Consider the following 24,927-nt stretch of genomic DNA (forward strand, 5'->3'; position numbering starts at 1 on the left):
ATGAACGCAGCAGGGTTCTGAGGGGCTTTTCTCTTCTTTCTCTGACCCTGTTCATGGGGGCTAAGCAGCTGTGCCCCAACCCTGGCTCCAAGTGGCTTCCTCTGGTTGTAAGGACAAGTTCGCTATGCCTCCTTTGGACCATTAGGTGGTACATGGATAGAGTGAGAGACTTAGAATCAAGAAGAACTGGGTTCAAATCCACCTTCAGACACTTACCAGTGGTGTGACCTTAGGCAAGTCACTTTGCCTGTGTCTGCCTCAGTTTCCTCAGCTGTAAAATGGGGATAATACCAACATCTCTCTCCCAGGGTTGTTGTGAGGATTAAATGAAATAACATACATAAGGCAAATAACACATACAGGTGACTTAATGCTAGCTCTTATTAATATGAACAACATCCAGCTTCAAAATTTTACTATCTGATGATTCTACTAAGAATTCAGTAAAAATCTATTCAATTCATGAAATAATTCAACAAGCATTTGCCAAGTATCTACGTGCTGGCCACTGTGCCTGATGAGGAGCATCCTAACAAGCCGGAAAGGTCAGCTGGAGCCGGACGGTGAAAGGCCTTCCACACTCAACAAAGACATTTTCATTTTATCCTAGAGGCAACTGAAGCTTCTTCAGCTGAGGAGGAACGTGGTCAGGTCAGAACTGATTTTCGTAGGTCTGTGGCAGATGGCTTAGCGGTAGGGGAGACTAGAGGCAGGGAAGACCAGAGAGAAAGGCTACTGACAGAGTTCAGGGCCCGAGTACCTGAACTGCCCGTGAGAGTGCAGAGAAGGGGATGAGCTCAAGACGTATGGGTGAGACAGAATCAACACGGTTTGGCAATGGCCTGGACATGAGGAAGATGAAGGCATCATGGGTGACTGTGAAGTTTTGAATCTAGGTGACTAGAAGGGTGGTGGGGTCTTCAACAGAAAAACAGGGAAACTGGTAAGGGATGTGGGTAAGGTAGAAAAGACACGGAGTTCTGTTCTGGACATGTTATCTTAGAGGATTTTGTGACAAAGGAGAAAAATCTGGGCATAGTCTGACATAGATCAGGAGTTCTTAATGTGGGGTACATAGATTTTCCCTTAATGTCAGTAAGTCTTGGGAATTTGACCCTAAATTCCTAAGGGAACTTAGGAATGGGGGGAAAATGGGATGGGAAAAAAGATACAGGTTTATTTTCACTAACCAGAATTTAGCATCTCCTTCACTTACTTAAAAGCATTATTCCTATGAGTCCATAGGTGTTGCCAGACTGCCAAAAGAGACCATGACACAAAAGAGTCAAGAACTCCTGTGATCGATTTTGAGAAAACAGATTTCAAAGACCTCAGAGGACGACAAGGTCAGATCTTGTGGACTACAATTCTCAAGGGAAAGTCAGACTAGAAAGGGGAGGAACATTTCCAAGAAAGAAATTCTGAAGGCACAAAGAGAACATCTTCGGCAAGAAGAAAAAAGGGGAGCTGTCTAACAAGGCCAATGTGAATGTAAAGTTTGCACACGCCAAAACATAGATTCTTAAGACTTACAGAAGATGAAAGCAAGAGCAGGTAACAGAGGATGAAAACAAAAATGGCGCACACTCCTATGAGAATTGTCAAAAGTGCTAAAGCTTAGAATGAACTGAGATTGGAGTGAAATGTTAAGAACAACAGCAAAGGTTTGTTTGGTTTTTTTTAAAAGTTATACTGGAAAAAAGAAGAGGATCAAAGAAAGGATAGGATCTCTGCTCTAGGCATGGGAAAAGAATAACTGCCAACATGGAGAAGGCCAAGAGGTCCAGCCCTTATTGATTTCTGTCTTCTCTGCCACTGAAAATCATCTTTCAACTAAAAAGAACAGAGAAATTAAAGCTAATGAGCAGTTAATACCCAAGGAAAGTAAGGAGATTGTAGGAAAGCCCCTGACTGCTCTCGAGTTCAAGTCACCAGACCCAGATGAATGACACCCTTCACTCCTAAAAGACCTGGCAGATGTCAGTCATGCAAACAAGATATAAACAGGGTAAATTGGAGGTAGTCTCAGAGGGAAGGAACTGGCATGAAGTGGGACTCGGAAAGGCCTCTTACAGATGGTGGGACTTGGGCTGGGACTTCTAGGAAGTGATGGCCAAGCTATTGCTAGGGTTAGCGTATTGCAAGCTCACTATTAGTCAACAGTGTGATGTGGCGAACAAGAAAATGAATGAGAATCATAAACAGTATTGGGAAGCCATAGCATCCACAGGATCCAGGCATGGTGCAGGGAATATAGCACCCAAAGCCTTGGGTGCAAATCCTTCCTCAGACACTTAATATCTGGGAAACCCTAAACAAGACACCTAACCCCTCAGCCTCAGGTTCTTCATCTCTTAATTGCCAAACCTAAAGCTTGTTTCTCAGTCTTCTTTCCTCTAGATCTCCATGCAGCTTTTAAAACTGTTGATCACCTTCTCCTCCTGGATACAATCTCTCCACTATGATTTCATGACACAGGTCTCACCTGGTCCTCCTTCCAGGATGACCACTCCTTCTCACACTTTTGTGCTGGCTTCTCGTGTGTCATGCCCATAGCTGTCATCTAAAGCTTTGTTCTAGGTTCTCTTCTCTTTTCACTTGATACTCTTCTTACCTAATCAACTCCCATGAGTTCATCTCTCTCTTTCTCTGTGTGTGTGTGTGTGTGTGTGTGTGTGTGTGTGTGTGATCTGTAGACAGACATGCAGGACAGATTCAATATGTTCAAAACAGAAGTCATTCTCTCTCCCTCCAAACCTACCCCTCTTACTGTCAAGGACACCCCCCACTCCCCCAACCCCCCAGGCCTGCATCCTCAGTTTCATCCTCATTCTTACTCACCCCACACATCCAACTGATATCAAATCTTGTCACATCTACCTTGCCGACATCTCTCATATAAAATCCCTCTCCCCAGCTCCACAGCAACCACCTTGCTGTAGGCTCTCACTGCCTTTCACCCGGACACTTGCGGCACCTTTTCAAATGATCTCCCTGCCTCAATTCTCTCCCCACTATAATCCACCCTCCACTCAGTTACCAAAGTATTTACCTGAAGCATAAATCTGATCATGTCATACCACCACTACCACCACCCAATACACTCCAGAGGCTCCCTATTGCCTCAGGATCACAGAGAAACTTCTCTGGCTTTTTCTTTACAATTAGGACCCTTCCAGTCACCTTATACTTTCTTCCTCTCCATACAGTCTGACCTTGCCATGCCAGCTTGCTTGCTGTTCTGTGCAGAGAACCCTCTAATGCCTTGCACCTTTTCACTGGTTCTTCCCTGTACCTGGAACCACTGCCCATCACTGCCAGATTTGAACTGTCCAAAACAGAAGTACTCAGTCACTGTTCTGAGACCTATTGTTGCCCCATTTGGATGGTGACATTATTCTGACACTGACGATAGCTCCTTACACATACACCTATACTCCTTACATAGTCTTCACTCAGTGTTCCCACTGAGTACTTTGTTTGACCATTGATGAAGTCTCCTTGATTAGATGTCAATTCCTTGCTGTGACCTGGGTTGTCCTATAGACAGCACATGAAAAGTATATGCAAAATAATTAATTGTTCTACTTCCACTTCTTACATCCTTGGACTTGTCCTTTATAAAGAAGAAAACCAATAGAGAATCAAAGTTAAGGGTCAGAGAGAGAGAGACAGAGAGACAGAGAAAGAGACAGAGAGAGAGAGAGAGAGAGAGAGAGAGAGAGAGAGAGAGAGACTGGTCGCACACATGTGTGCATACACACACATGCATACATGCACACATGCACACACATGTGGTTCCCTCAAAAGGAATATAAGTAGGGATTGTTTCATTCTTTGTACTTGTATCCCCAGCACCTGGCACATGGTAGGTGGTCAATAAGTACTTATTGGTTGGTTGAGTGATACGGCCTCTCCAGGTGCTCTCAAGCAGGACTTCTTAAACTTTTTCCCAGGCAATGTTTGTTGGCATTGCCTGCCATCAGGGCATGTGCAGTGCTAAGTATGCATGTTGTATGTTCAGAACCAAGGCTGTAGTGAAGTAGTGTGATGCTACACAGGCAAGTGCTGTCAGAGACACCTCGAGTTCATTGCACATTGGATTTTGAATTAATTTTTGGTCCTTTAACATTCAGAAACCTTTTACTGTTGCCAGATTTTTCAGGACCCCACGTGGGGTTGTGACCCACAGTTTAAGAAGCACTGCCTAGGGAACCATTTGGCCTTGGAGAGGTCAGTGAGACAGCTGGAGAAGGGCATGACAAGGGTGGATTAGCAGAGGGGCAGGAGATAGAGCCATGATGTGGCACAGCAAACACAGATATTGTCTTTCACTGGTACTGTGAGATAAGTAGATGCTGAAGAGTCAGTTAAGGGGGCCAACTGTCTGATAATCCTGAATACTTTTCCAAGAAGTGGAAAATAATGGGAAATATGGTTCTAGAATAAGCAATGAAAGAGTACAAAGTTTCACAGGCTCCAAAAAAGCTTCACATCCATATGTCATGAATACTCTCTCTAAAAATCAGAAGATATTAGACATGGTGAACACCAGGCAACATCACAAAAATAATGCAACATGATCTAAAAAATAAAATTATGGAGTGAGAGAGGAATGAACTGAGAGAAGGAGAAAGACAGAGGGAGAATGGGGTAAATTATCTCACATAAAGAGGCAATAAAAAGTTTTTACAGTGGAGGGGAAGAAGGGGGAGGTGAGAGGGAATGAGTGAACCTGACTCTCATCAGAACTGGCTTAAGGACGGAATAACATACACATTCAATCGGGTATGGCAATCTATCTTCCCTACAGGAAAGGAGGGGGAAGGGGATGGTGGGGTGATAGAAGGGAGGGCAGATTGGTGGAGGGGGTAATCAGAAGCAAACACTTTTGAGGAGGGACAGGGTGAAAGGAAACAACAGTCATGTTGTTATGGAAATGTTTTGCATGACTACACAGGTATAACCTATATTGAATTGCTTGCATTCCCAATAAGGGTGGGTAGGGAGGGTGGAAGGATAAGAATTTGGAACTCAAAGTTATGAAAATGAATTTTAAAAATTGTTTTTACATATAACTGGGAACTAAGACACACAGGCAATGGGGTATAGAAATCTAGCTTACTCTACAGGAAAATAGAAGGAAAAGGGGATAAGAGAAGGGAGGGGGTGATAGAAGGGAGGGCAGAATGGAGGAAGGGGTAGTCAGAAGCAAAATATTTGAGGAGGGTCAGGGTGAAAGAAGAGAGAGAATAGAATAAATGGGGTAGGGGGAATAGGATGGAGGGAAATACAGTTAGCATTAGTAACTATGAAAAAAAATTTGATTCAAGCTTCTCTGATAAAGGCCTCATTTCTCTAACATATAGAGAACTGTATCAAATTTATAAAAAATAGCCATTCCCCAACTGATTAATGATCAAAAGATATAATCAGTTGTCAGATGAAGTAATCAAAGCTATCCATAGCCATATGAAAAAATACCCTAACTCACTATTGATTGGAGAAATCTAAGTTAAAACAATTCTGAGGTACTACCTCATATCTGTTAGGTTGATTAATAGGACAGAAAAGGTAGATGACAAACATTGAAGGGGATGTGGGAGAAATGAGACATTAATGTACTGTTGTTGGAGTTGTGAACTGATTAAACCATTCTACAGAGCAATTTGGAACTATGCCCAAAGGGATACAAAACCATGCATAGTCTTTGATATAGCAATACCACTACCAGGTCTGTATCCCAAAAGAGATAAAAAACAAAAAGGAAAATGACCTATATGTACAAAAAATATTTACAGCAGTTCTTTTCTAGGGGTAAAGAATTGGGAATTGAGGGGATGCCCATCAAGTGGGGAATGGCTGAATAAGTTGTGGTGTGTAACTGTGATGGAATACTATTGTACTATTAGAAATGATGAGCAGGATGCTCTCAGAAAAACCCAGAAACACTTACATGGGTTGAAGCGAAGTGAAATGTAATGTGCGCAAATTTAACAGCAATATTGTAGGATGATCAGCTGTGAATAACTTAGCTATTCTCAGCAATAAAACAATCCATGACAACTCTGAAGGACTCGGGATGAAAAATGCTATCCATCCCCAGAGAAAGAACTGATGATGTCTGAATACAGAATGAAGCAACTTTTGTGTTGTTCTTTTTTTCACTTTCTTTATTTTTCTTGAGTTTTTTTTAATCTATGTTTTCTTTCACAACATGACGATTATGGATAGGTTTGTATGACTACACATATATAACCTATATGGAATCACTTGCCTTCTCAATGAGGCGGGGCGGGGAAGGAGGAAGGAAGAGAATTTGGAACTCAAAGTTTTAAAAACAAATGTTAAAAATTGCTGCTTGGGGGCGGAGCCAAGATGGCGGCTGGTAAGCAGGGACTACAGTGAGCTCTGTTACCGAGTCCCTCCAAAAACCTATAAAAAATGGCTCTGAACCAATTCTAGAATGGCAGAACCCACAGAACAGCAGAGGGAAGCAGGGCTCCAGCCCAGGACAGCCTGGATGGTCTCTGGGTGAGGTCTATTCCACACGGAGCTGGGAGCTGGGAGCTGGGAGCTGGGAGCTGGGAGCTGGGAACGGAGTGGAGCAGAGCCCAGCCTGAGCGGCGTGGACCATCCAGACCAGAAGCCGGGCGGAGGGGGCCCTAGCACCCTGATTCAGTGAGCTGCGGCAGTTACCAGACCCCTCGACCCACAAACACCAAAGACTGCAGAGAAGGTTAGTGGGAAAAGCTGCGGGAGTGGGAAGAGTTCACTGTTCGGCTTCCAGCCCCAGGGGCAGCTGAGGTGGGGCAGCTACAGCTGTTGTTACTTCCAGCTCCAGGCCCACCTGGTGGGAGGAATTAAGTGGTGGATCAGAGCAGGAGTGCAACAGCCTGCTGAAGATCTAAGCCCAGTCTGGACTCCTTGGGGAAGGAGTAGTGCGGGTCTGACAGAGCTGGCACCTCCCCCCCCAAATGTGGAACATAGAACTCGTTAGTCTACAAGCAGTCATACCCCACTGAAAAACTCAAGGGTCAAGTTAGTTGGTTGGGAATATGGCCAGGCAGCGAAAACGCACCCAGATTCAGTCTCAGACTTTGGATTCTTTCTTTGGTGACAAAGAAGATCAAAATATACAGCCTAAAGAAGACAACAAAGTCACAGAGCCTACAACAAAAGCCTCCAAGAAAAACATGAACTGGCCCCAGGTCATAGAAGAACTCAAAAAGGATTTGGAAAAGCAAGTTAGAGAAGTAGAGGAAAAATTGGGAAGAGAAATGAGAAGGATGCGAGAAAACCATGAAAAACAAGTCAATGACTTGCTAAAGGAGACTCAAAAAAATACTGAAAAATACACTGAAGAAAACAACACCTTAAAAAACAGAATAACTCAAATGGCAAAAGAGCTCCAAAAAGCCAATGAGGAGAAGAATGCCTTGAAAGGCAGAATTAGCCAAATGGAAAAGGAGGTCCAAAAGACCACTGAAGAAAATACTAATTTAAAAATTAGATTGGAGCAAGTGGAAGCTAGTGACTTTATGAGAAATCAGGATATTATAAAACAGAACCAAAGGAATGAAAAAATGGAAGACAATGTGAAATATCTCATTGGAAAAACCACTGACCTGGAAAATAGATCCAGGAGAGATAATTTAAAAATTATTGGACTACCTGAAAGCCATGATGAAAAAAAGAGCCTAGATACCATCTTTCAATAAATTATCAAGGAGAACTGCCCTGATATTCTAGAGCCACAGGGCAAAATAGAAATTGAAAGAATCCATCGATTGCCTCCTCAAATAGATCCCAAAAAGAAATCTCCTAGGAATATTGTCGCCAAATTCCAGAGCTCCCAGATCAAGGAGAAAATACTGCAAGCAGCCAGAAAGAAACAATTTGAGTATTGTGGAAATGCAATCAGAATAATCCAAGATCTGGCAGCTTCTACATTAAGAGATCGAAGGGCTTGGAATGCGATATTCCGGAGGTCAATGGAGCTAGGATTAAAACCTAGAATCACCTACCCAGCAAAACTGAGTATCATGCTCCAAGGCAAAATATGGACTTTCAATAAAATAGAGGACTTTCAAGCTTTCTCAGTGAAAAGACCGGAACTGAATAGAAAATTTGACTTTCAAACACAAGAATCAAGAGAAGCATGAAAAGGTAATCAAGAAACGGAAATTGCAAGGGACTTACTAAAGTTGAACTGTTTTGTTTACATTCCTACATGGAAAGATGATGTGTATGATTCATGAGACCTCAGTATTAGGGTAGTTGAAGGGAATATGCATATATATATATATATATATATATATATATATATATATATATATATATGTTTATGTATATATATAAGTGAATGTGTATGTATGTATATATCTATGTGTATATGTATGTATGTGTATGTATGTGTATATATATATATGTGTGTGTTTTTATATATATATATATATATATATATATATATATATGTAAAAGAGAGAGCAGACACAGGGTGAGCTGAAGATGAAGGGAAGATATCTAAAAGAGATAAAATGAAATTAAGGGATGAGAGAGCAACATACTGAGAGAGGGAGATAGGGAGAGATAGAATGGGGTGGATTATCTCGCAAAAAGGTGGCAAGAGGAAGCAGTTCTGTGGGAGGAGGGGAGAGGGCAGGTGAGGGGGGAATGAGTGAACCTTGCTCTCATCAGATTTGGCCTGAGGGGGAATACCATACATACTCAGTTGGGTATCTTACCCCACAGGAAAGAAGAGGGAGGAAGATAAAAAAAAATAAAAGGGGGGGGATGATGGAGGGGAGGGCAGATGAGGGTGGAGGTAATCAAAACAAACACTTTGGAAAGGGAACAGGGTCAAGGGAGAAAATTCAATAAAGCGGGATGGGTTGGGAAGGAGCAAAATGTAGTTAGCCTTTCACAACATGAGTATTGTGGAAGGGTTATACATAATGATACATGTGTGGCCTAGGTTGAATTGCTTGACTTCTTAGGGAGGGTGGGTGGGAAGGGAAGAGGGGAGAGAATTTGGAACTCAAAGTTTTAAAATCAGATGTTCAAAAACAAAAAAAGTTTTTGCATGCAACTAAAAAATAAGATACACAGGCAATGGGGTGTAGAAATTTATCTTGCCCTACAAGAAAGGAAGGGAAAAGGGGATGGGAGGGGAGGGGGGTGATAGAGGGGAGGGCTGACTGGGGAACAGGGCAACCAGAATATAAGCCATCTTGGAGTGGGGGGGAGGGTAGAAATGGGGAGAAAATTTATAATTCAAACTGTTGTGAAAATTAATGCTGAAAACCAAATATGTTAAATAAATAAATTTAAATTAAAAAAAATTGCTGCTTACATGTAACTGGGGAAAAATTACATACTAAATAAATATCCAAAAAATGATATAACATGGAAAATGGATGCTCCCCAAACATGTCTGCCACCATCTCAGATGACATCCAGCACACAATCCAAACGAAAGAAGGATTCTCTATAGGTGGTGAGGCCTCCAGATGCTCCTATTTACAGATGATTGCATTAATCCCCAGATCATTACAGACCTCATCAATGAGATCCAGAAACACTCAAAAGAGTTTAACTTAACTATCCACACAGGAAAAGCAAAGTGGATGAAAAATGTCTCTTGTTCAGACTATGATATGCAATGGGATAGACAGCCCATAGAGCTGGTCCATGAGTACATACATCTTGAAAAGGCCCTGCAGATGACAATGAACTGAGCCAAGAACTGAAAAGAAGAACAAACTATAATGTGTCTGGGAATCTGTACAATGTTTTTAATGACTCCCAAGCTTCTGCCTAAAACAAATGTCCATCTTTAAATAACAGTATTCTGAAGCTACATGGCTACACCTCACAGAATACAAGTCACTGAAACACTAAGCTTGTAGGTCACCAAAAGGGCAAAGGAGACACATGACTGGAGAGGGCTGCAGCAGAGACATCAAACGTGAAGCCTGCAACACTCCCAGATACAGCCCAAGCCAGACTAAAATGCGATTGGGAAATATTTTTTTAAAAATAAAGAAAAATATAATAAAGCATAGATAATGTCAATATGTGATTTTCTAAGTCAACAGGGACCTGCAGAGATCTGGTTTAGTAGCACCACCACCTCCCTTTCTATCTGAAACCACTGGGCTATTGCATATTACCAAAGAAGGATTATGTGGCAGAAGAGGCATAAAAGATATCATCAGACCAATGTAAGATCCAGTGGGCCAATAATGTGACCAAAGTGAAGGATAACAGATGGAGAGCTGGTGTGTTCTATTGCTACTCATAGAATGTCAAGAATTATAAAGGGAGGGCCTCAGTTCATTGGGTGGCTGTTCCATAGAGCATTATGGAAGATGCTCCACTGGAGACAGTACCCACATCAGGAAGGCTCTGGATCTTCTGAAGTATTTTAAATCATTAAATCATCTCCTAGCTTGCTGTTTTGGTTACTCCATACACAGCTGAGAATCCTGTGACTCGCTATCACCCATGATACATAACTAATCTTTAATGACCAACCAAGCTGAGTTGGTGCCTCAAATCTAAAGCCTGGATGGCCATTCTCAGCCTTCTCCCTCCTCCCCCCCGCCCACCACCACCACCCACAGTAGGGAAGTGCCCCCATTTAATAAGGATAAAAGAAAGGGGCAATAAGAATAAAAGGAAAAAAACCTCTTCTCTGTAGCTTCCCACTGACAGAAGAATCAAGAACAGAACTACTCCACACATAGGCCTTAGGAGGCATTTTTTCTTTTTAACATAGAGTTATCTTCTACCTACATTGCCAAGAAGATTTGCATAATGCCAGACTTACATTCTGCGCCTCCCGTAAGTTAAGTCTTGGTTTCGTTCTTATGAAGGACTTGGTCTTTCTTCGAGGTTCAAAGGCGGCTCTCTTGAAGATCATCACTGCCATCTGCCTCAGGGAGGATGATATTTAAGAACAACCATCAAAAGTATACCGTGATGACTCAGAGACATAACCAAATGGAAAAGGAAGCATGTTTCTCTGATTTCGCTCATTTTTATACCTTTATGGTAGCTTCTCGAAAGCTTCTTTTTGCTTCATCCTGTGGTGGTGTAAGGCTCATTACTTCTAGTTGCATTAATTCATCAATTTTTCCCAAACCTCGCCGAGCAAATATCTATTATGGATTAAAAAAATTTGTTTAATTGTTATGTATAATAGAAAAGCAGTGAATACAAATTTTTCAACACAGCAATCGACATTTTATTCTTCTATTCCTTTTCTGACATCGGGAACTTTCAAAATAATATATACCTGAGCTATTCCTTCCCTGGAAGAAATCAACAAACTTTTCTTTCAATATAAAAAGTAGGCAAGTATGTTATCATTGCTAAGCACTCCCTAAGTAAAAATCAGAATTCAGAATGAAACCTTATTCTCAATCTACATTACAGTGAAATTGATCAGCTCCTCATTATTTGAGATCTTCCAGAGACAATAACTCCCAAAAAGAACTTTTAAAAAAAAGTGGAAAATTAATAGTCTCATAAACTGAAGTCAAATGTTATCTTAGAGCTCCTTTTGCAATTTTTGCAAAGGTTTCATTGAGGATTCACCCAAATGCCTTTCGAATCATTTAGTAGTCTCAATGAAGCAGATGCGAGGTTCTGAAGTTAATACATATGAAAAATTTAACAAAGGTACAGAAAAAAATTATAATTTCCAAAAGGAAGCACTATAGTCAGGAGTAAGTACTCTTAACTGTGAGGTGGCTTAGCTCCTTTGACTATTTAATTCAATCCAACAAACATTTATCATGTAGCTGCTACAAACAAGACAGGACAGTTAGGGGGTGCAGTGGATAGAGCACAAGGCCTACATTCAGGAAGACTCATCTCCCTGAGTTCAAATCTGGCCTCAGACACTTAATAACTGTGTGACCCTGGGCAAGTCACTTTATCCTGTTTGCCTCAGTTTCCTCATCTGTAAATTGAGCTGGAGAAGGAAACGGCAAACCACTCCAGTATCTTTGCCAAGGAAACCCCAAATGGGGTCATAAAGAGTGGGACTTGACTGAAATGAGTGAAAAACAACTACTATTATAACTAAGGCACTCTGATAGATGTTGGGATAAAAATAGCCCTTAAAAATTGGAGCTTATAATAGGAAGGAAAAAAAAACATAAAAATAACATTAAAAAGCACATTTAAAATAATATAAAAATAACATAACAAAAAGCATTAAAAATAACAAAAACACAAAAATAACTAAAATAACATTAAAAAACATAAATAACAAAAACACAAAAATAACATAAAATGACATTAAAAAACATAAAAATAACAAAAAATAAACATAAAAATTTCTTAACAACATAAAAAAAAACATAACATAGCTGACATGTTGGTAGAACAAGTGTTACTATCAGATGAGAAAACTGAGGCTCAGGGGAATTAAAGTATTTGCCCAAAGTCACATAGCTGGCCAGCGACCAAGCTGAGATATAAATCCAGACCTGCTAACCCTAAGACTAGTGAACTTCCCACTACTAGGCGATTTTGATTACTACTTAGCTCCCCACCACCATCCCCCAAAGCATCAGAGTCATCTTGAGCCCTAATCCAGTTGGGGAGAGAAGGATCTCCATTCGCTGTAGACTGCCCATGAGCGCTACCCTCAAAGTGGGCTGGGCTAAAAAGTCCCCCATCGTCATTCCATGCATTCCTTCGACTCCAGATGGAGCTCTACCATGGATAGCCCCTCTATTTTCAGATGGGCAAAAAATAAGGGAAGCAATACAGCAGCAATCTCGGTAACTGATTAATTTATGTAAAAATCCTGCAGTTCTGACTCAAGTCTAGAACCAAAAAGACAGAGGAGATAAGGGAAGGCGAGAAAACAGGATGGAGAGAAGACAGAGAGCAAAGGAGGAAAGGAAGCCACAAGAATAGGTACTGAATTTGAAAGAAAGAAACAAAGAAAGATCATTTAAAGCTGGAAGGACCTTAGCATCCATCTAGTCCAATGCCATGATTTTATAGATGAAGAACCTGGGGCTCAGAAAAGTTATGTGACTCATCCAAAGTCACACAGGTAGTGACAGAGCAGGAATGTAGACCCAAGTCCTCAGAATCCAAAGAGATGGGACAAAATAGAGAACAAGGAAAACAAGTGAGATGATGTAAGTAGAGCAAGAGGGGAGTGAGATGAGGAGATCTGGCAGTTTGACCCAAATAAAGGCCTAAAAATCATTCTTGACTCTCATACTTCTATAGAAGTAAACATGATGTCAAAAAATTAAAAAAATAAGTCCCAAGCATGTTGTGCTTGCCCTTTTAAAAGTTAGTTTTATTGGGATTACGATGGGAAAACCAATTACCTCTCCTTGAACTCCAACTTGGCAGTCATAGTAACACTGGGAAACAGCGGTGTACAGGGTAGCTCTCCAAGTCAGATACCTAACTGCTAAGAGGGGTATAGAGGATTCCATACAGACACTTGCCCAGAGCAAGAATTCCAAGGCCTGTGGGAGAAACATAAATGATTCACTGGTTTTGCCAAAACTTAGCAAAACTCAAATGGTCCAAACCTGAAACTTCGGAATTCCCAGTGAAGAAACCCACTTCCCCCAAACCAACACAGATCAGCACTGTCATGGCATGTGTAGTCTTTCAGCCTTGTGTGGGTAGTTTAAGTGATTTGCCCAAGGTCCCACAGCAACTGCGTAGCAGAGGGAAGATTTGACCCAGACTAACTCACCATCTATTATATCACACTGCTGCTCTATTGAAGGGTGCTAATGATTCTAAATATTTGGTGTGCTCACACTACAATTCTTCAATATAGATCAATGCCTACTAAAGGTGAAATATTGAAATAACAAAAAAATGCATTAAGAAAATCTATAATTATCATCTGTCTGTTCCTATTCTACCCTCTTTCTCCCTTCCCCCCATGTATAGGACCTTACTGATAATACCACTGTATCTCCATTCTAATTCTGCCCATCAAAACAACATGGTAGCTGTCAGTATTGTCCCTGTCACAGAGGAACTTTTTGAGGCTGGATGGGCGAAGAAAAAATACAGAGAGTACCATGGAAAGGGTCAATATTAAGACTTAAGGAAGCTTTGTTTTGTCCAAAAAACCCCAGTCTTCCTAGAACTATATTAAGAATTGTGGAGGCAGCTAGGTGGCGCAGTGAGTAGAGCACTGGCCCTGGAGTCAGGAGGACCTGAGTTCAAATTTCAGCTCAGAGGCTTGACACATGTACTAGCTGTGTGACCTTGGGCAACTCACTTAACCCCAATTGCCCTGCCCAAAAAAAAAAAAAAACAAACAAAAAAAAAGAATTGTGTCTATGCCATCTTAGGGAGGGGGAAAAACTTAGAACTCAAAATCTTATAAAAGTAAATGTTGAAAACTAAAAATAGATAAATTTAATTTTTTTAAAAAAAGAATTGTTTCTAATTATAACAATAATATCTAGACAGTGATCTACATTATTTTCACTGTTAATTTGGGGCTTCAGTGCTGAAGAACCCGACAAGTGCCCATTTCAGGTTCAAAGGTGAAAAGACATTTCCAAGAATAAGGACCAATGTTGGAAGAATTTTCCTTTGTTCCTGGAAAATAGAAAATGCATCTGACTTCTAGTGGAAATACATATATTAGCATTCCTCCTGGTTTTTCATAGAAAAACTAAATCTCTTTGAAACTTCGTATTTTACCCCGAAAATTCATAAGAGAGCCTGGAAAATAAATAGTGTAGAAAAAAATATATGAAGTAAGCACACAATTAACAAATCTAGCCACAGGGTGTCACTGCGATACCATGTACATCCTCTAGAAACATGACAAAGGCTTTCTAAATTTAAAGTGGTAGCCAGAATAAGGTTATATCAATTGTCAAATTATGATGTTTTTGCACAATCAAAATATCAGCCAATATTTTCAAATTGTTTGTGCTAATTCCCTTTAACGTCTTAGTTTAGCTAAGTCGAAGTCAAAAAAAAAATTATTAAGCCTCCACTACTTGCCATTATAACTTTTAAATATAACATTAGAATATACTGTTTATACCACAACCAAAAACGAAATTGGATACTCTGTCTTTACTATTGTTATCAAAGAAAACTTTAAAGAGAGAGAGAGAGAAGGGAGAATGGAGGGAAGGAGGGAAGGGGAGGGGAAGGGAGAGAAAGAGAGAGAGAGACAGAGACAGAGAGACAGCCAGAGAGATAGAGACAGAGAGATGGCCAGAGAGATAGAGACAGAGAGACAGAGAGAGAGACAGAGAGTCTTTCTTGCTTGCTGCCTTCCTCCTCTACTGAATTAACTGCGTTTGATTTTCCCAGCTGTACAAATGTCAGGCCTACCTTGGTCTCTGAAATCTTTGTAGGAATTAAGGGTTATGAGAAAAAAGTAATTAAGAAAATGAGCCTGTTCCAACCCTATCCCACCCTGATGTGCGACTGGTATTTGAGCATAGACATGAAAGAAAGGGCTTGGGCTAAGATGAAGTCAAATTTAGCGAGTGAAAAACCACATACTTTGTTCATTCGGCAAAAGTTTCTTAAGCTCCTACTGGGCGTAACACAGCACGCTCAGTGATAGAGAACTTTCAGAAATAAATAAAATGTGGGCCATCTCTCATAGTCAGATTCTCCACCCCCAGAACCTACTTCAGTTCTGGGATGGCCCTGGAGCCATAGTGGTGGCTCTAGGGTGAACAAAGAAAATTCTGAGCTCAGATTAAAAGTTCTTGGCCTGCTCTCAGTGAACCCTGAATCCCAGAGCACCTACAGGACTAATCTGAGAGAAAACATGGAGTAGTAGATGAGGAGCTGTCTTTGACTTTAGGAAGACCCAAGATCAAATGCTGCTACTTTACATGTGTGACCTTGAGGCAATCATGCAATCGCCCCCTGCCTCAGTTTCCTTTTCTGTAAAATGAAGGGACCAGACCAGATGACCTCTGAGATCTCTTCCAGACCTTAATTTACAAAGGCCAAGGGCATCCATCAAATCCTGGGCCACGGCCAGTCCTCTACACTTTTGTCTTGCCGTCCAACTCCAATGACTTGGAGGAGAAAAGCTAATGACGTTGCACAGCTCTGCCTCACTTAAACCCAATCCCCTGGAAAGTCGAGACGTCACCCCAGGATGCCACTAGTCCTCTTGGAGAATAAAGGAGCAACAAATAGACCCCAGCTCAGGATCTACAAGCCTAGGATATGACTCCGGGCCAGGCTGAACAGCCAAAGACACTTACAACTTGGAAAAGACCCACTGACTCCATTCTGACCCAGAACCACCAAATGGAGGGGGAGGGAGAGGGGAATCAGGAGCTGATTGGAAGCATTCATCTTGGTCTGAAAGAAGCCTTTCCTTCTCACGACAACCTGGCAATCTCCTGTTGGCTTCTTTTGGGGTGGGGAAGAAGGAGGAGAGGGCCCCATTGTGCCTTCCTCAGTCAGAGGAATACAGAATAGGGGTGTGTGAATATTTTTAATACTTAGTATTTTAATATTTAAACCTTAATATTTTATTTATCTTTTATTTATTAGAAACAAATTATTTTATTATATTATATATTGTATATAAAATATATTATCTATTGTAAACAAATTCTTATAAATAAATAATATCTATCTCAAATTTGGAGTTTGTGTACTTTTTACTTAATACTTAGTATTTTAATATTTAAAACTTAGTATTTTATTTAATCTTTTAAGTCTGGGGTTTGTGAACTTTTTATTTAATATTTTGGTAACTATTCCAGCTTAACTCATTTCCTTTTCAATTCTAAGTATTTCATTTTATGCATTTTTTAAAACACTTTTCTGAGCAAAGCTTCACCACACCTCCCACCAGGGAAGCCGTGACATGGAAAAAATAAAAGGTTAAAAACCCCTGATCTAGAAACATATGCGACAAAGCATGATTTACATAAACTACAAATAACAAATTATTTTAAGATGACTCAAGCTAAATTAAAATTCTCCCTGGGTGACTACGAACAAAAAGCTAATAGTCAAATGTTGGCACAGACATCACCGTCCTCCTGGCTTTGGCAGCCAGATCAGGCCTGGCTAAGAAAGTGAGCCATGGCATGGTGGTTCTGGGGAGCAGGGTTTATTGCTACACCAAGGGCAACAAGATGAGATTTCTTTTTAGAAAATCATCTGGAACTGAATGCAGTCTCTGGAAGAGTCTGAAGGCCAGCTTTACGGTGTGCACACCCTCCCTTTTAATTAGTGATTAAAGAACCATCGGTGACAAGCACTTTGGAATTCCAAAGGCCCTAGATAATGTCCCTGTGCTACCTTGCCTATTGTCCTTTTAAAAAATTCTATTAACTTTAAAAATGCAGAGAGATTTGTTGTTTTGATTAAAACAATTTTAAATACTTCTGAGCTCTGAATGCCAACATGTTCAGGAAACAGGTTTGCACAGCACTGACAAAAAAAGAAAAAAAAATGTCCAGCCATGTGGCAAGTGCCAGTAACAACTCAAAAATGGCCCCACTGGGAATGTAGTCTCATTTCTTGGCCAGCATCCTGATGTCAGGACAATGGATGCAGGGGAAGAATGTGTCTCCTATCGACAAAAATACCATCAACACTTGCAGTGACTTAACAACAGTCAAGTTTCAATGACTCCTACAAGATGAAAGCCACATCAGTAAAGTCTGCTGGTGGGGAGTGACATTATAAACTAAAACTCCCTGGAACCCCTAAGATAGAGACTTGGTAACAGAGCCTGAGTGGCCGTCTATGTAACCAGCAGCTGGGCTCAGAATCAGAATGACCAAGGTTCTGAGTCAGACACTTCCCAGCTGGGTGGTCCTGGGCAAGTCAATTAATTCCAGTCTGCCTCAACTTCCTCATTTGTAAAAACAAAGAGGGGTAGGATTCCAGGGCCTCCAAGTAGGAATTCTTAACCTTTCATGTATCTTGGACCCCCTTTGGCAGTTGGTGAAGCCTAGGAACCCTTTCTCAGAATCACACTTTTTAAATGCACAGAATAGAATTTATAGGATTACAAAGAAAACCAATTATATTGAAATGCAGTAGTCAAAATATTAAAAATACAAGTTCCCAGACCCCAACTGAGAACCTCTGCCTCATGGTTCTTTCTAGCTCCTGGGACCTGGGTCTGGCAAAACTGCCAAAGTAAAAGCAAAATCACAAGAGGCCGTTAGAGCTACTACTGTTGGTTTCTACCATTCACTATTCATCTGGGCACCCCAAATACAAAGTCTTTAGAGGTACCCTGAACATCCAGTGACCTCAGATTCTATATTGTCAAGATAAATAAAAGAAGAGGGAGAGTCCTCTTTAGTAAATTACAATGTCCTATTACAAAAGAATTACGGGTGTAATAATGGATGTCAAAGCCATGTATGGGAAAAAGAGAAGGGCTGGTCACAGGGTGGGAGCGAGGCCTGCAATCAAGAGCATATATGCTCCACTGGCATTCTTCTGGCCTTACAACTACTCAAGCATGTTGGGTGGGGCCTCTAGGGTGGACATGGATAAGAGTCATGCAGACTGGGCAGGTGAAGATGGGTTAAGACTTGGAGGGGAAAGTCACAGTGAAGAAACCATTGTTCTATTAGATTATTTGAGTAATTATTATAATATCTACAATTTAACCTAGAACTGCCACTGGCTTTGGAACGTAGTGGTAGTGTCATTACGGCCCCCAGATTGGCCTTCTCTGAGTCTTAGAACTCTCCTCTTCTTTTCGATGATGGGAGTCATTGGTACAATGAATCTATCAGCACTGACTGTACCAGTCTAGATCATTAATCCAATCCAGGTCAGGCAACAGGAAACATGAAAATTCACAAACAAGTTTTACTTGAATACCTTTTAAATTTTCTTTATTTTTCTTGTTCTGGCGTGTACGGGCACATATGTATGTGTATGTGTGTGTTTTCTTTTGTAACATGGCTAACATGGAAATACATTTTGCATGACTTCACAGGTATAATCAATATCATATTACTTCCCTTCTCAAAAAGTGGGAGAGTGGCGGGAGGGACAGAATTAGGAACTCAAAATTTTTAACTATGAATGTTCTTGATTATTTTTACATATAATTGGGAAATGTTTAATGAAATAAATAAAAACATATTTTTAAAAATCAGTCCTATTTGTAGTGAGGAATGTCAATGAAACTTGGTGAAAGAGCTGGGGATACAAGAGATTTTTTTTAAAGAATTACAATTTTTATAATTTTCAATTATTTAGCATAACCTTGGCAGCAGAGACGGAAGAAGAAGGCCCAATGGTCAGAAGGCCTGGATTTGAATCCTGCCAAAATGGCAATATGCTACATATTGAACACACCTTTCAAAGGAGTATGCCCATTGATAAATTCTGCCTCCAAAGTCATCATAAAAGGAATAAAGGACCTATCAGTCCAACAATATTCAGAGCTGTTCTTTTGCAATGGTAAAAGACTGAAAAAAACCTCTATTTTCAATGACCACAGAATGGCTGAAAAAAAAAATCATGGTATATAATGTAATAGCAAATCACGACGCCATCATCAAAATTATACGTACAAAGACTACAAGGAAATATGCAAAGAGACATGAGGTGGCACAGAATAAAATCAGGGTAAGGAAGAAAGAGCAAAGGATGTAGAATTTTGGATGGGCCTGGAAGAGGATATGGAAGAAAAGCATCTTCTTTGATTTTTGATAATTCATTGGCTTCTGCCTTATTAGTGGCTATGAGTTTAAAGTATGATTTTATCCCTTGTTTTATAGGTTTGATTATTTTGTTGAGGTTTGGGAAGGAGCATAGTGTAGTGGATAGAGAGCTGCCCTCAGAGTCCTGGATTCTAATCCCACCACTGTCACATCCTGGCTCTGTGACCTTGGGCAAGTCACAATAACTTCTCAGTACTCAAAGACTATGTCTAAGACTAGGCATCAACCTGCTGTGGTGAGGGAGTTTCCTTCACCTGAAGTCCTCTATAGTAATGAAATCACAGGCCTAGTCCTTATCTCTGTCAATGTTTGTTGTCGTACTTGTAACAAATTTTTAAATTAAAAGCTAAACATTTTCAAAATCTAAGCTTAAAGACAAACTTAGGAAACAATTAAACAAATTTTCCTCTTTTTTTGGTATTTCCTTTGCTGTGTACAACTCAAAGTCTGTTTTTTTTTGTAAACAGTATTTTATTTTTTCCACTTACACGTAGATATAGTTTTCAACATTTATTTTTTATAAGATTTTGAATTCCAAACTTTTCTCCCTCCTTCCCTCTCCTCCCCCAACCAAGACTGCAAGCAATCCGATATAGGTTATACATATGCAATCATGTTAACATATTTCCATATTAATCATGTACAACTCAAAGTCTTAAAAGGAACTGATTAGAATAAATCTTTCAATACTTCATTTCCTACCTTAGCAGACAGCCCGATGATCATCAGCTTCCTGCAAATTGTATAAATATGAATTGTACCTAGGTAGAGAAAATATTAAGTTAACATCTTTTCCCATGAAATGACAGCAATCACAGACTAGAAATTTTCAACCTCAATTGTGTTGGAACCTACTTCAATTGGCTCTGGAGAGCTGGATGTTAAATTTTCTGTGTGAACATTGACACCTCAGAAACCAGCAAATTCCAAATCAGGGCCTCATTTATTGGTCTGTTGATGATTTAGACTCAAGAAAGTAAATGAGAAAATGTCAGTCTGGCAGATGAAACTGAAAAGTGTGTCGTAGGCATTTTTTTTTCCTGAGAGCCAGTTGTTAAACATTTACCACATCCCTCCACAATAAATGACCTGGAAAACTGATGACTTTAGAGAGATTTAACTTATTCTAGGCATTCTGATTTTCTAGAAATGCTCAAGTAAAAATATTCAACAAAGGAATTTCAGTGCAAATTTTAAAAGTGACAATAGTGATGATGATCTTTTAGTCTTGACTTTTCAGGCAATTTTGACTTGAAAACTACACTGAGTAGGAACATAAGTTATGTAAACTGAGGTTTTGTCAATGCCCACAAAAAGGTTCACATATTCACCTATATTGTTTAAAAACTGGAAAGCCTCTGCCATTATCTGTGAGGTGACAGTAATATTTGATCTGAACAGTGGAATACAAGTAAATAAGGAAATTAATATTGTTAAGAATAGTGCCCTGGAAAGCATGAGGAACTAGCACATGGACTGTTTTGGGGGGAAGGGGGCTGCGAATGACAGGGATAGAAAGAAAGACTATTGTCGGGGGGGGCAGGTGGCATAGAGGGCATTAGGTGAAAAAGCTTGGGAATCATAGAGTTAAGAGGGATTGCCCAGGGCTAAGAAATCTCTTAGAAAACCAAACCAAATAATGTAGAGCTTCATTTTGATTGGAATGTCCAGAACTGTTTGGGGGAAGAGGAAGGAACGGTCAAGGAAGGTTGGAAAACAGACCAGCAGTGACCACAGACAGGCACGCACGATCCAGTACCTGGTACCTCTAAAATAATCTTGGCCTCCTTTCATATCCATATACCTGAAAGCACTGGCATTTAGAGGTTTCTTCTTTTGAGATTTTCATACCGAATCACATTTTGCCAAAAGAACGTCCCCCCTCCCCTCACCAAAATGTTTATAATTGCAGACAGCTATATAGAGTGCTGGATCTGGAGTCAGGGAGACCTGAGTTCACATTCTACCTTAGACACTCACAGCTGTATGACCCTGAGCAAGTCATTTAACCTCTCTCCGTTTTGTCATCTGCAAGATGAGACTAATGCTAGCACCGACCTCCCAGGGCTGCCGTGAGGATTACATGAGGCAAACCTTGAAGTGTTTCACAAATGCTGAGCATCGTTATGTTTATTATCACTTCTAAAGATGAAGATCAACAGTCACAGTTCAAGAGCTAAGATTCATTGGGCATATGAAAAAAATGCCCACACAGCACCCAGCTAGGGAAAAAAAATTATTTTTTTGTCTTTTTCAATTTTTATTCTCTTTTTTTTAAGTAATAAGTAAAGGTAGAAAGCTGGTGGTCTCTGCCCAAATGGGGGGGGGGGGTCAAAGTGGGATGGTATTTGGAGTCAACCAGTCCACCAACGGTCATCCTGTGCCCTCCCCATTTCCACACAGTTACCTTAGGCAACTCTTTGAACACAATGGGCTATATTATAAATAAATGTCCTGTTGGCTCCCCAGCTATGATGCAAGGTTTATTCCCCCTGTGCCCCTGTTGCGACATAACCATTTGGGAGGAACCATTTTCCAAGATGCCTCTACAAAATGGCACTAGCAGACAAAAGCTATTAATGTTGTTTGTTGTTGGTCAGTTACTTTTCAGTTATGTTTGACTCTCTGTGACCCCATTTGGGGTTTTCTTGGCAGAGGTACTGGAGTGGTTTGCCATTTTGTCCTCCAGCTCATTTGACTGATGAGGAAACTGAGGCAAACAGGGTTAAGTGACTTGCCCAGGGTCACACAGCTAGTAAATGTCTAAGGCTGAATTTAAACCCAGGAAGATGAGTCTTCCTGACTCCATGCCCAGCACTCTGGGCACTATGGCACCACTTAGCTTCCCAAAAGGTCATAATGAAACCCAACATTCTAGGAGAGTATCATGCACGTATTTAGTAAATTTGCTTGAAATAAGGTCAACCAGGTTCCCTAAAAGTTTGCGTCTTGTTCACAAAGCTGAAATCCTTCGCTCCCCTGCCATTCCCATACCGTTGTAGACGATCCAGCAGAGTTTCTCCTGGGGAAGTGCCACTTGCATGATGAGTCGCAATGAAGACAATATATTAAAGCAATGACTTAGAGATATCTCATTCTGAAGATGGGGGTCCCTGGCACAGACCATTTGATACATGCAAATGCATTTCCCTTCCAAAGCACGAAACTAAAATACAGAGAACAACGACAAAAGAAAAAGTCAAAGAGGAAACCAGTCAGCAGTTCCCTTACTTTAGCCATATTCTCTACAGTAAGAGCTAACCCAGGGCCAATTTATTTGGATCCCTGCAGGGATTAACATACAGCATCATCTGTCATACGAATATTCTTCAAAAACATACATTTAGCCAAGATTGGCTCATTTTCTCATGGGATTCACAAAATAAAATATAAGGGAAGGGTCTCACTGAGAGACAGGGTGGTCTGGTACAAGAGCTCTGGAGCTCAGAGCTAAGATGTGGATCTGAATCCTGGCTCCGACACTTACAAACTGTCTACATTTCACCCATCAGGGCCCCTGTTTCTTTATGTTTGAAACTGGAACCATAAAACTCTTTAAGAACTCTCTCACAAGAACGCATTCTACAGACCTTGGGAGGATTATCATTGCCATAGAAAGGAAGCATCTGAATTAAATAGTGACAAAACCACCTAAGCAATATCTAAAGCTCTTAATAATTCTAAATTAGTGGGCGAATGTGTGCTGTTTTGTGGTCATAATTTAGCAACCCATAGGAGAGATCTCCAGAAAGCAGACAAGAGATAAATGAGCCTGGAGATGGCCTGTCAGTCTCTTCTGATGAATGACATTTCAATTCTGAGCAGCTCCTTTCTGTGTCAGGTGCAAAGAGAGGAAAATGGCTGCACATTAATTAGTCTAAAAAGCACCCACATTGAGGGAATCATATTATTGAAGCATGCAATACCTGAGAAACGTGAGCACTCGTGTCTTCCAAAAGTGAACATTTTACTTCTTTCCCAGAATCAGATTCAGTGGATCAATGGGCATTAAGTGGCACGTTTACTCAAAAGAAGCCGATGTATTTACTAATCTCTAGGATAAATAACCTACTGGTCTATTACTCACAAAGGTTTAATGAATAGTACTTGTTTATATAACACTCAAAACACTGCTTAACCAACTAATTACATGTAGCAAGCCGAGCATGATGCAAAGCAAAAGGGAGAGTATGACAATACCTCTCACAGCTTTCAAGTTAAAATAAACAGTGTCTGTCTAACCCACTATTTCCCATTTTGTTCATCTCCCAGGCTCTTACCGTTAGGCTGGAACTTGGGTCTTTGAGGCCACTGGGGAAATAGAAGTTTCTGAACTGACACAAATCCATTTCTGTCTCCTCAATGGTGCAGTCGAACTGGCTAAGATACCTTCCGTAGCATTGTAACAAGGCCAGCTTGTATTGCTGCGATATGAAGAAGGCCAGATTAGTTCTTTGTTTTTCCACGCATACCCTTTAAACAGTCCTGAGTGGGGTAGATAGAACTTCACTTAAAAGCACCATCTTGGGATACGTGCAAACACCCTCAAAGGTTAAAATATCTTCAAGAGGAGATTTTGACTGAATATTCAGAGGTAGAAAAGAAGCTTGAAGGATGAAAAAAATTCATGTCGTTAATGATCAAGTGAAGCAGTGTGGCAGAATGGATAGCAAGCTGGCTTACAAGCCAGGAAGGCCTGGGTTCAAGTCCCACCTGGGACACATTCTGGCCATGCTAGCTCTGATCAAGTCCTCTTAAACATCCAGCGTACTAAGCAACACTCTAAGACTACAACGAGAGTTACCAAGATAAACTTTTTTTTTAGTATTTTGATATATATTTCAAAATAGTTGCTTCCTTTGTAATCTTACATATTTTATTTTATGCACTTAAAAACATTATTCTGAGAAGAGGTCCATAGGTTTCACTAGATCCTGCCAAAGGGGCCCAGGATATAAAAATGGTTTAAAACCCCAGGCAAAAGAAGATGCCAACTTTCTCACTGGAAGATGGAATTTCCTCACATGGGAATTCCCCATATGAATAAAAATCTCAGGCCCAGTCCCTTCCCCTATTGATCAATTTTTCACAAAAGAAGAGACATGTCAGTTCTCTGAAACAGTAACTTATCAAAATGCTTCTTAAGGTCCATTATAATATTTCATGCATTTTTTTTTATTTTTTTTTCCCTTACAGAAACAAAACTTACACA

At 40.4% G+C, this 24,927-nt stretch overlaps 1 protein-coding gene across 1 annotated transcript in view; it reads right to left on the minus strand.

Annotated features, from left to right (window-relative positions):
- Positions 1 to 24,927, minus strand: part of CFAP54 (cilia and flagella associated protein 54) — a 303,572-nt gene that overhangs the window by 269,050 nt on the left and 9,595 nt on the right. The window contains exons 4-9 of the mRNA XM_036760711.1: positions 23,996 to 24,139; positions 22,710 to 22,881; positions 20,418 to 20,476; positions 13,368 to 13,511; positions 11,052 to 11,165; positions 10,835 to 10,936 (exon numbers count right to left, since the gene is read on the minus strand). Coding sequence (XP_036616606.1) covers positions 10,835 to 10,936; positions 11,052 to 11,165; positions 13,368 to 13,511; positions 20,418 to 20,476; positions 22,710 to 22,881; positions 23,996 to 24,139 — 735 coding nt within the window. The remainder of the gene's footprint in view (positions 1 to 10,834; positions 10,937 to 11,051; positions 11,166 to 13,367; positions 13,512 to 20,417; positions 20,477 to 22,709; positions 22,882 to 23,995; positions 24,140 to 24,927) is intronic.

Source organism: Trichosurus vulpecula, chromosome 5, assembly GCF_011100635.1.
Source record: "Trichosurus vulpecula isolate mTriVul1 chromosome 5, mTriVul1.pri, whole genome shotgun sequence".
Classification (NCBI taxonomy): Eukaryota; Metazoa; Chordata; class Mammalia; order Diprotodontia; family Phalangeridae; genus Trichosurus; species Trichosurus vulpecula.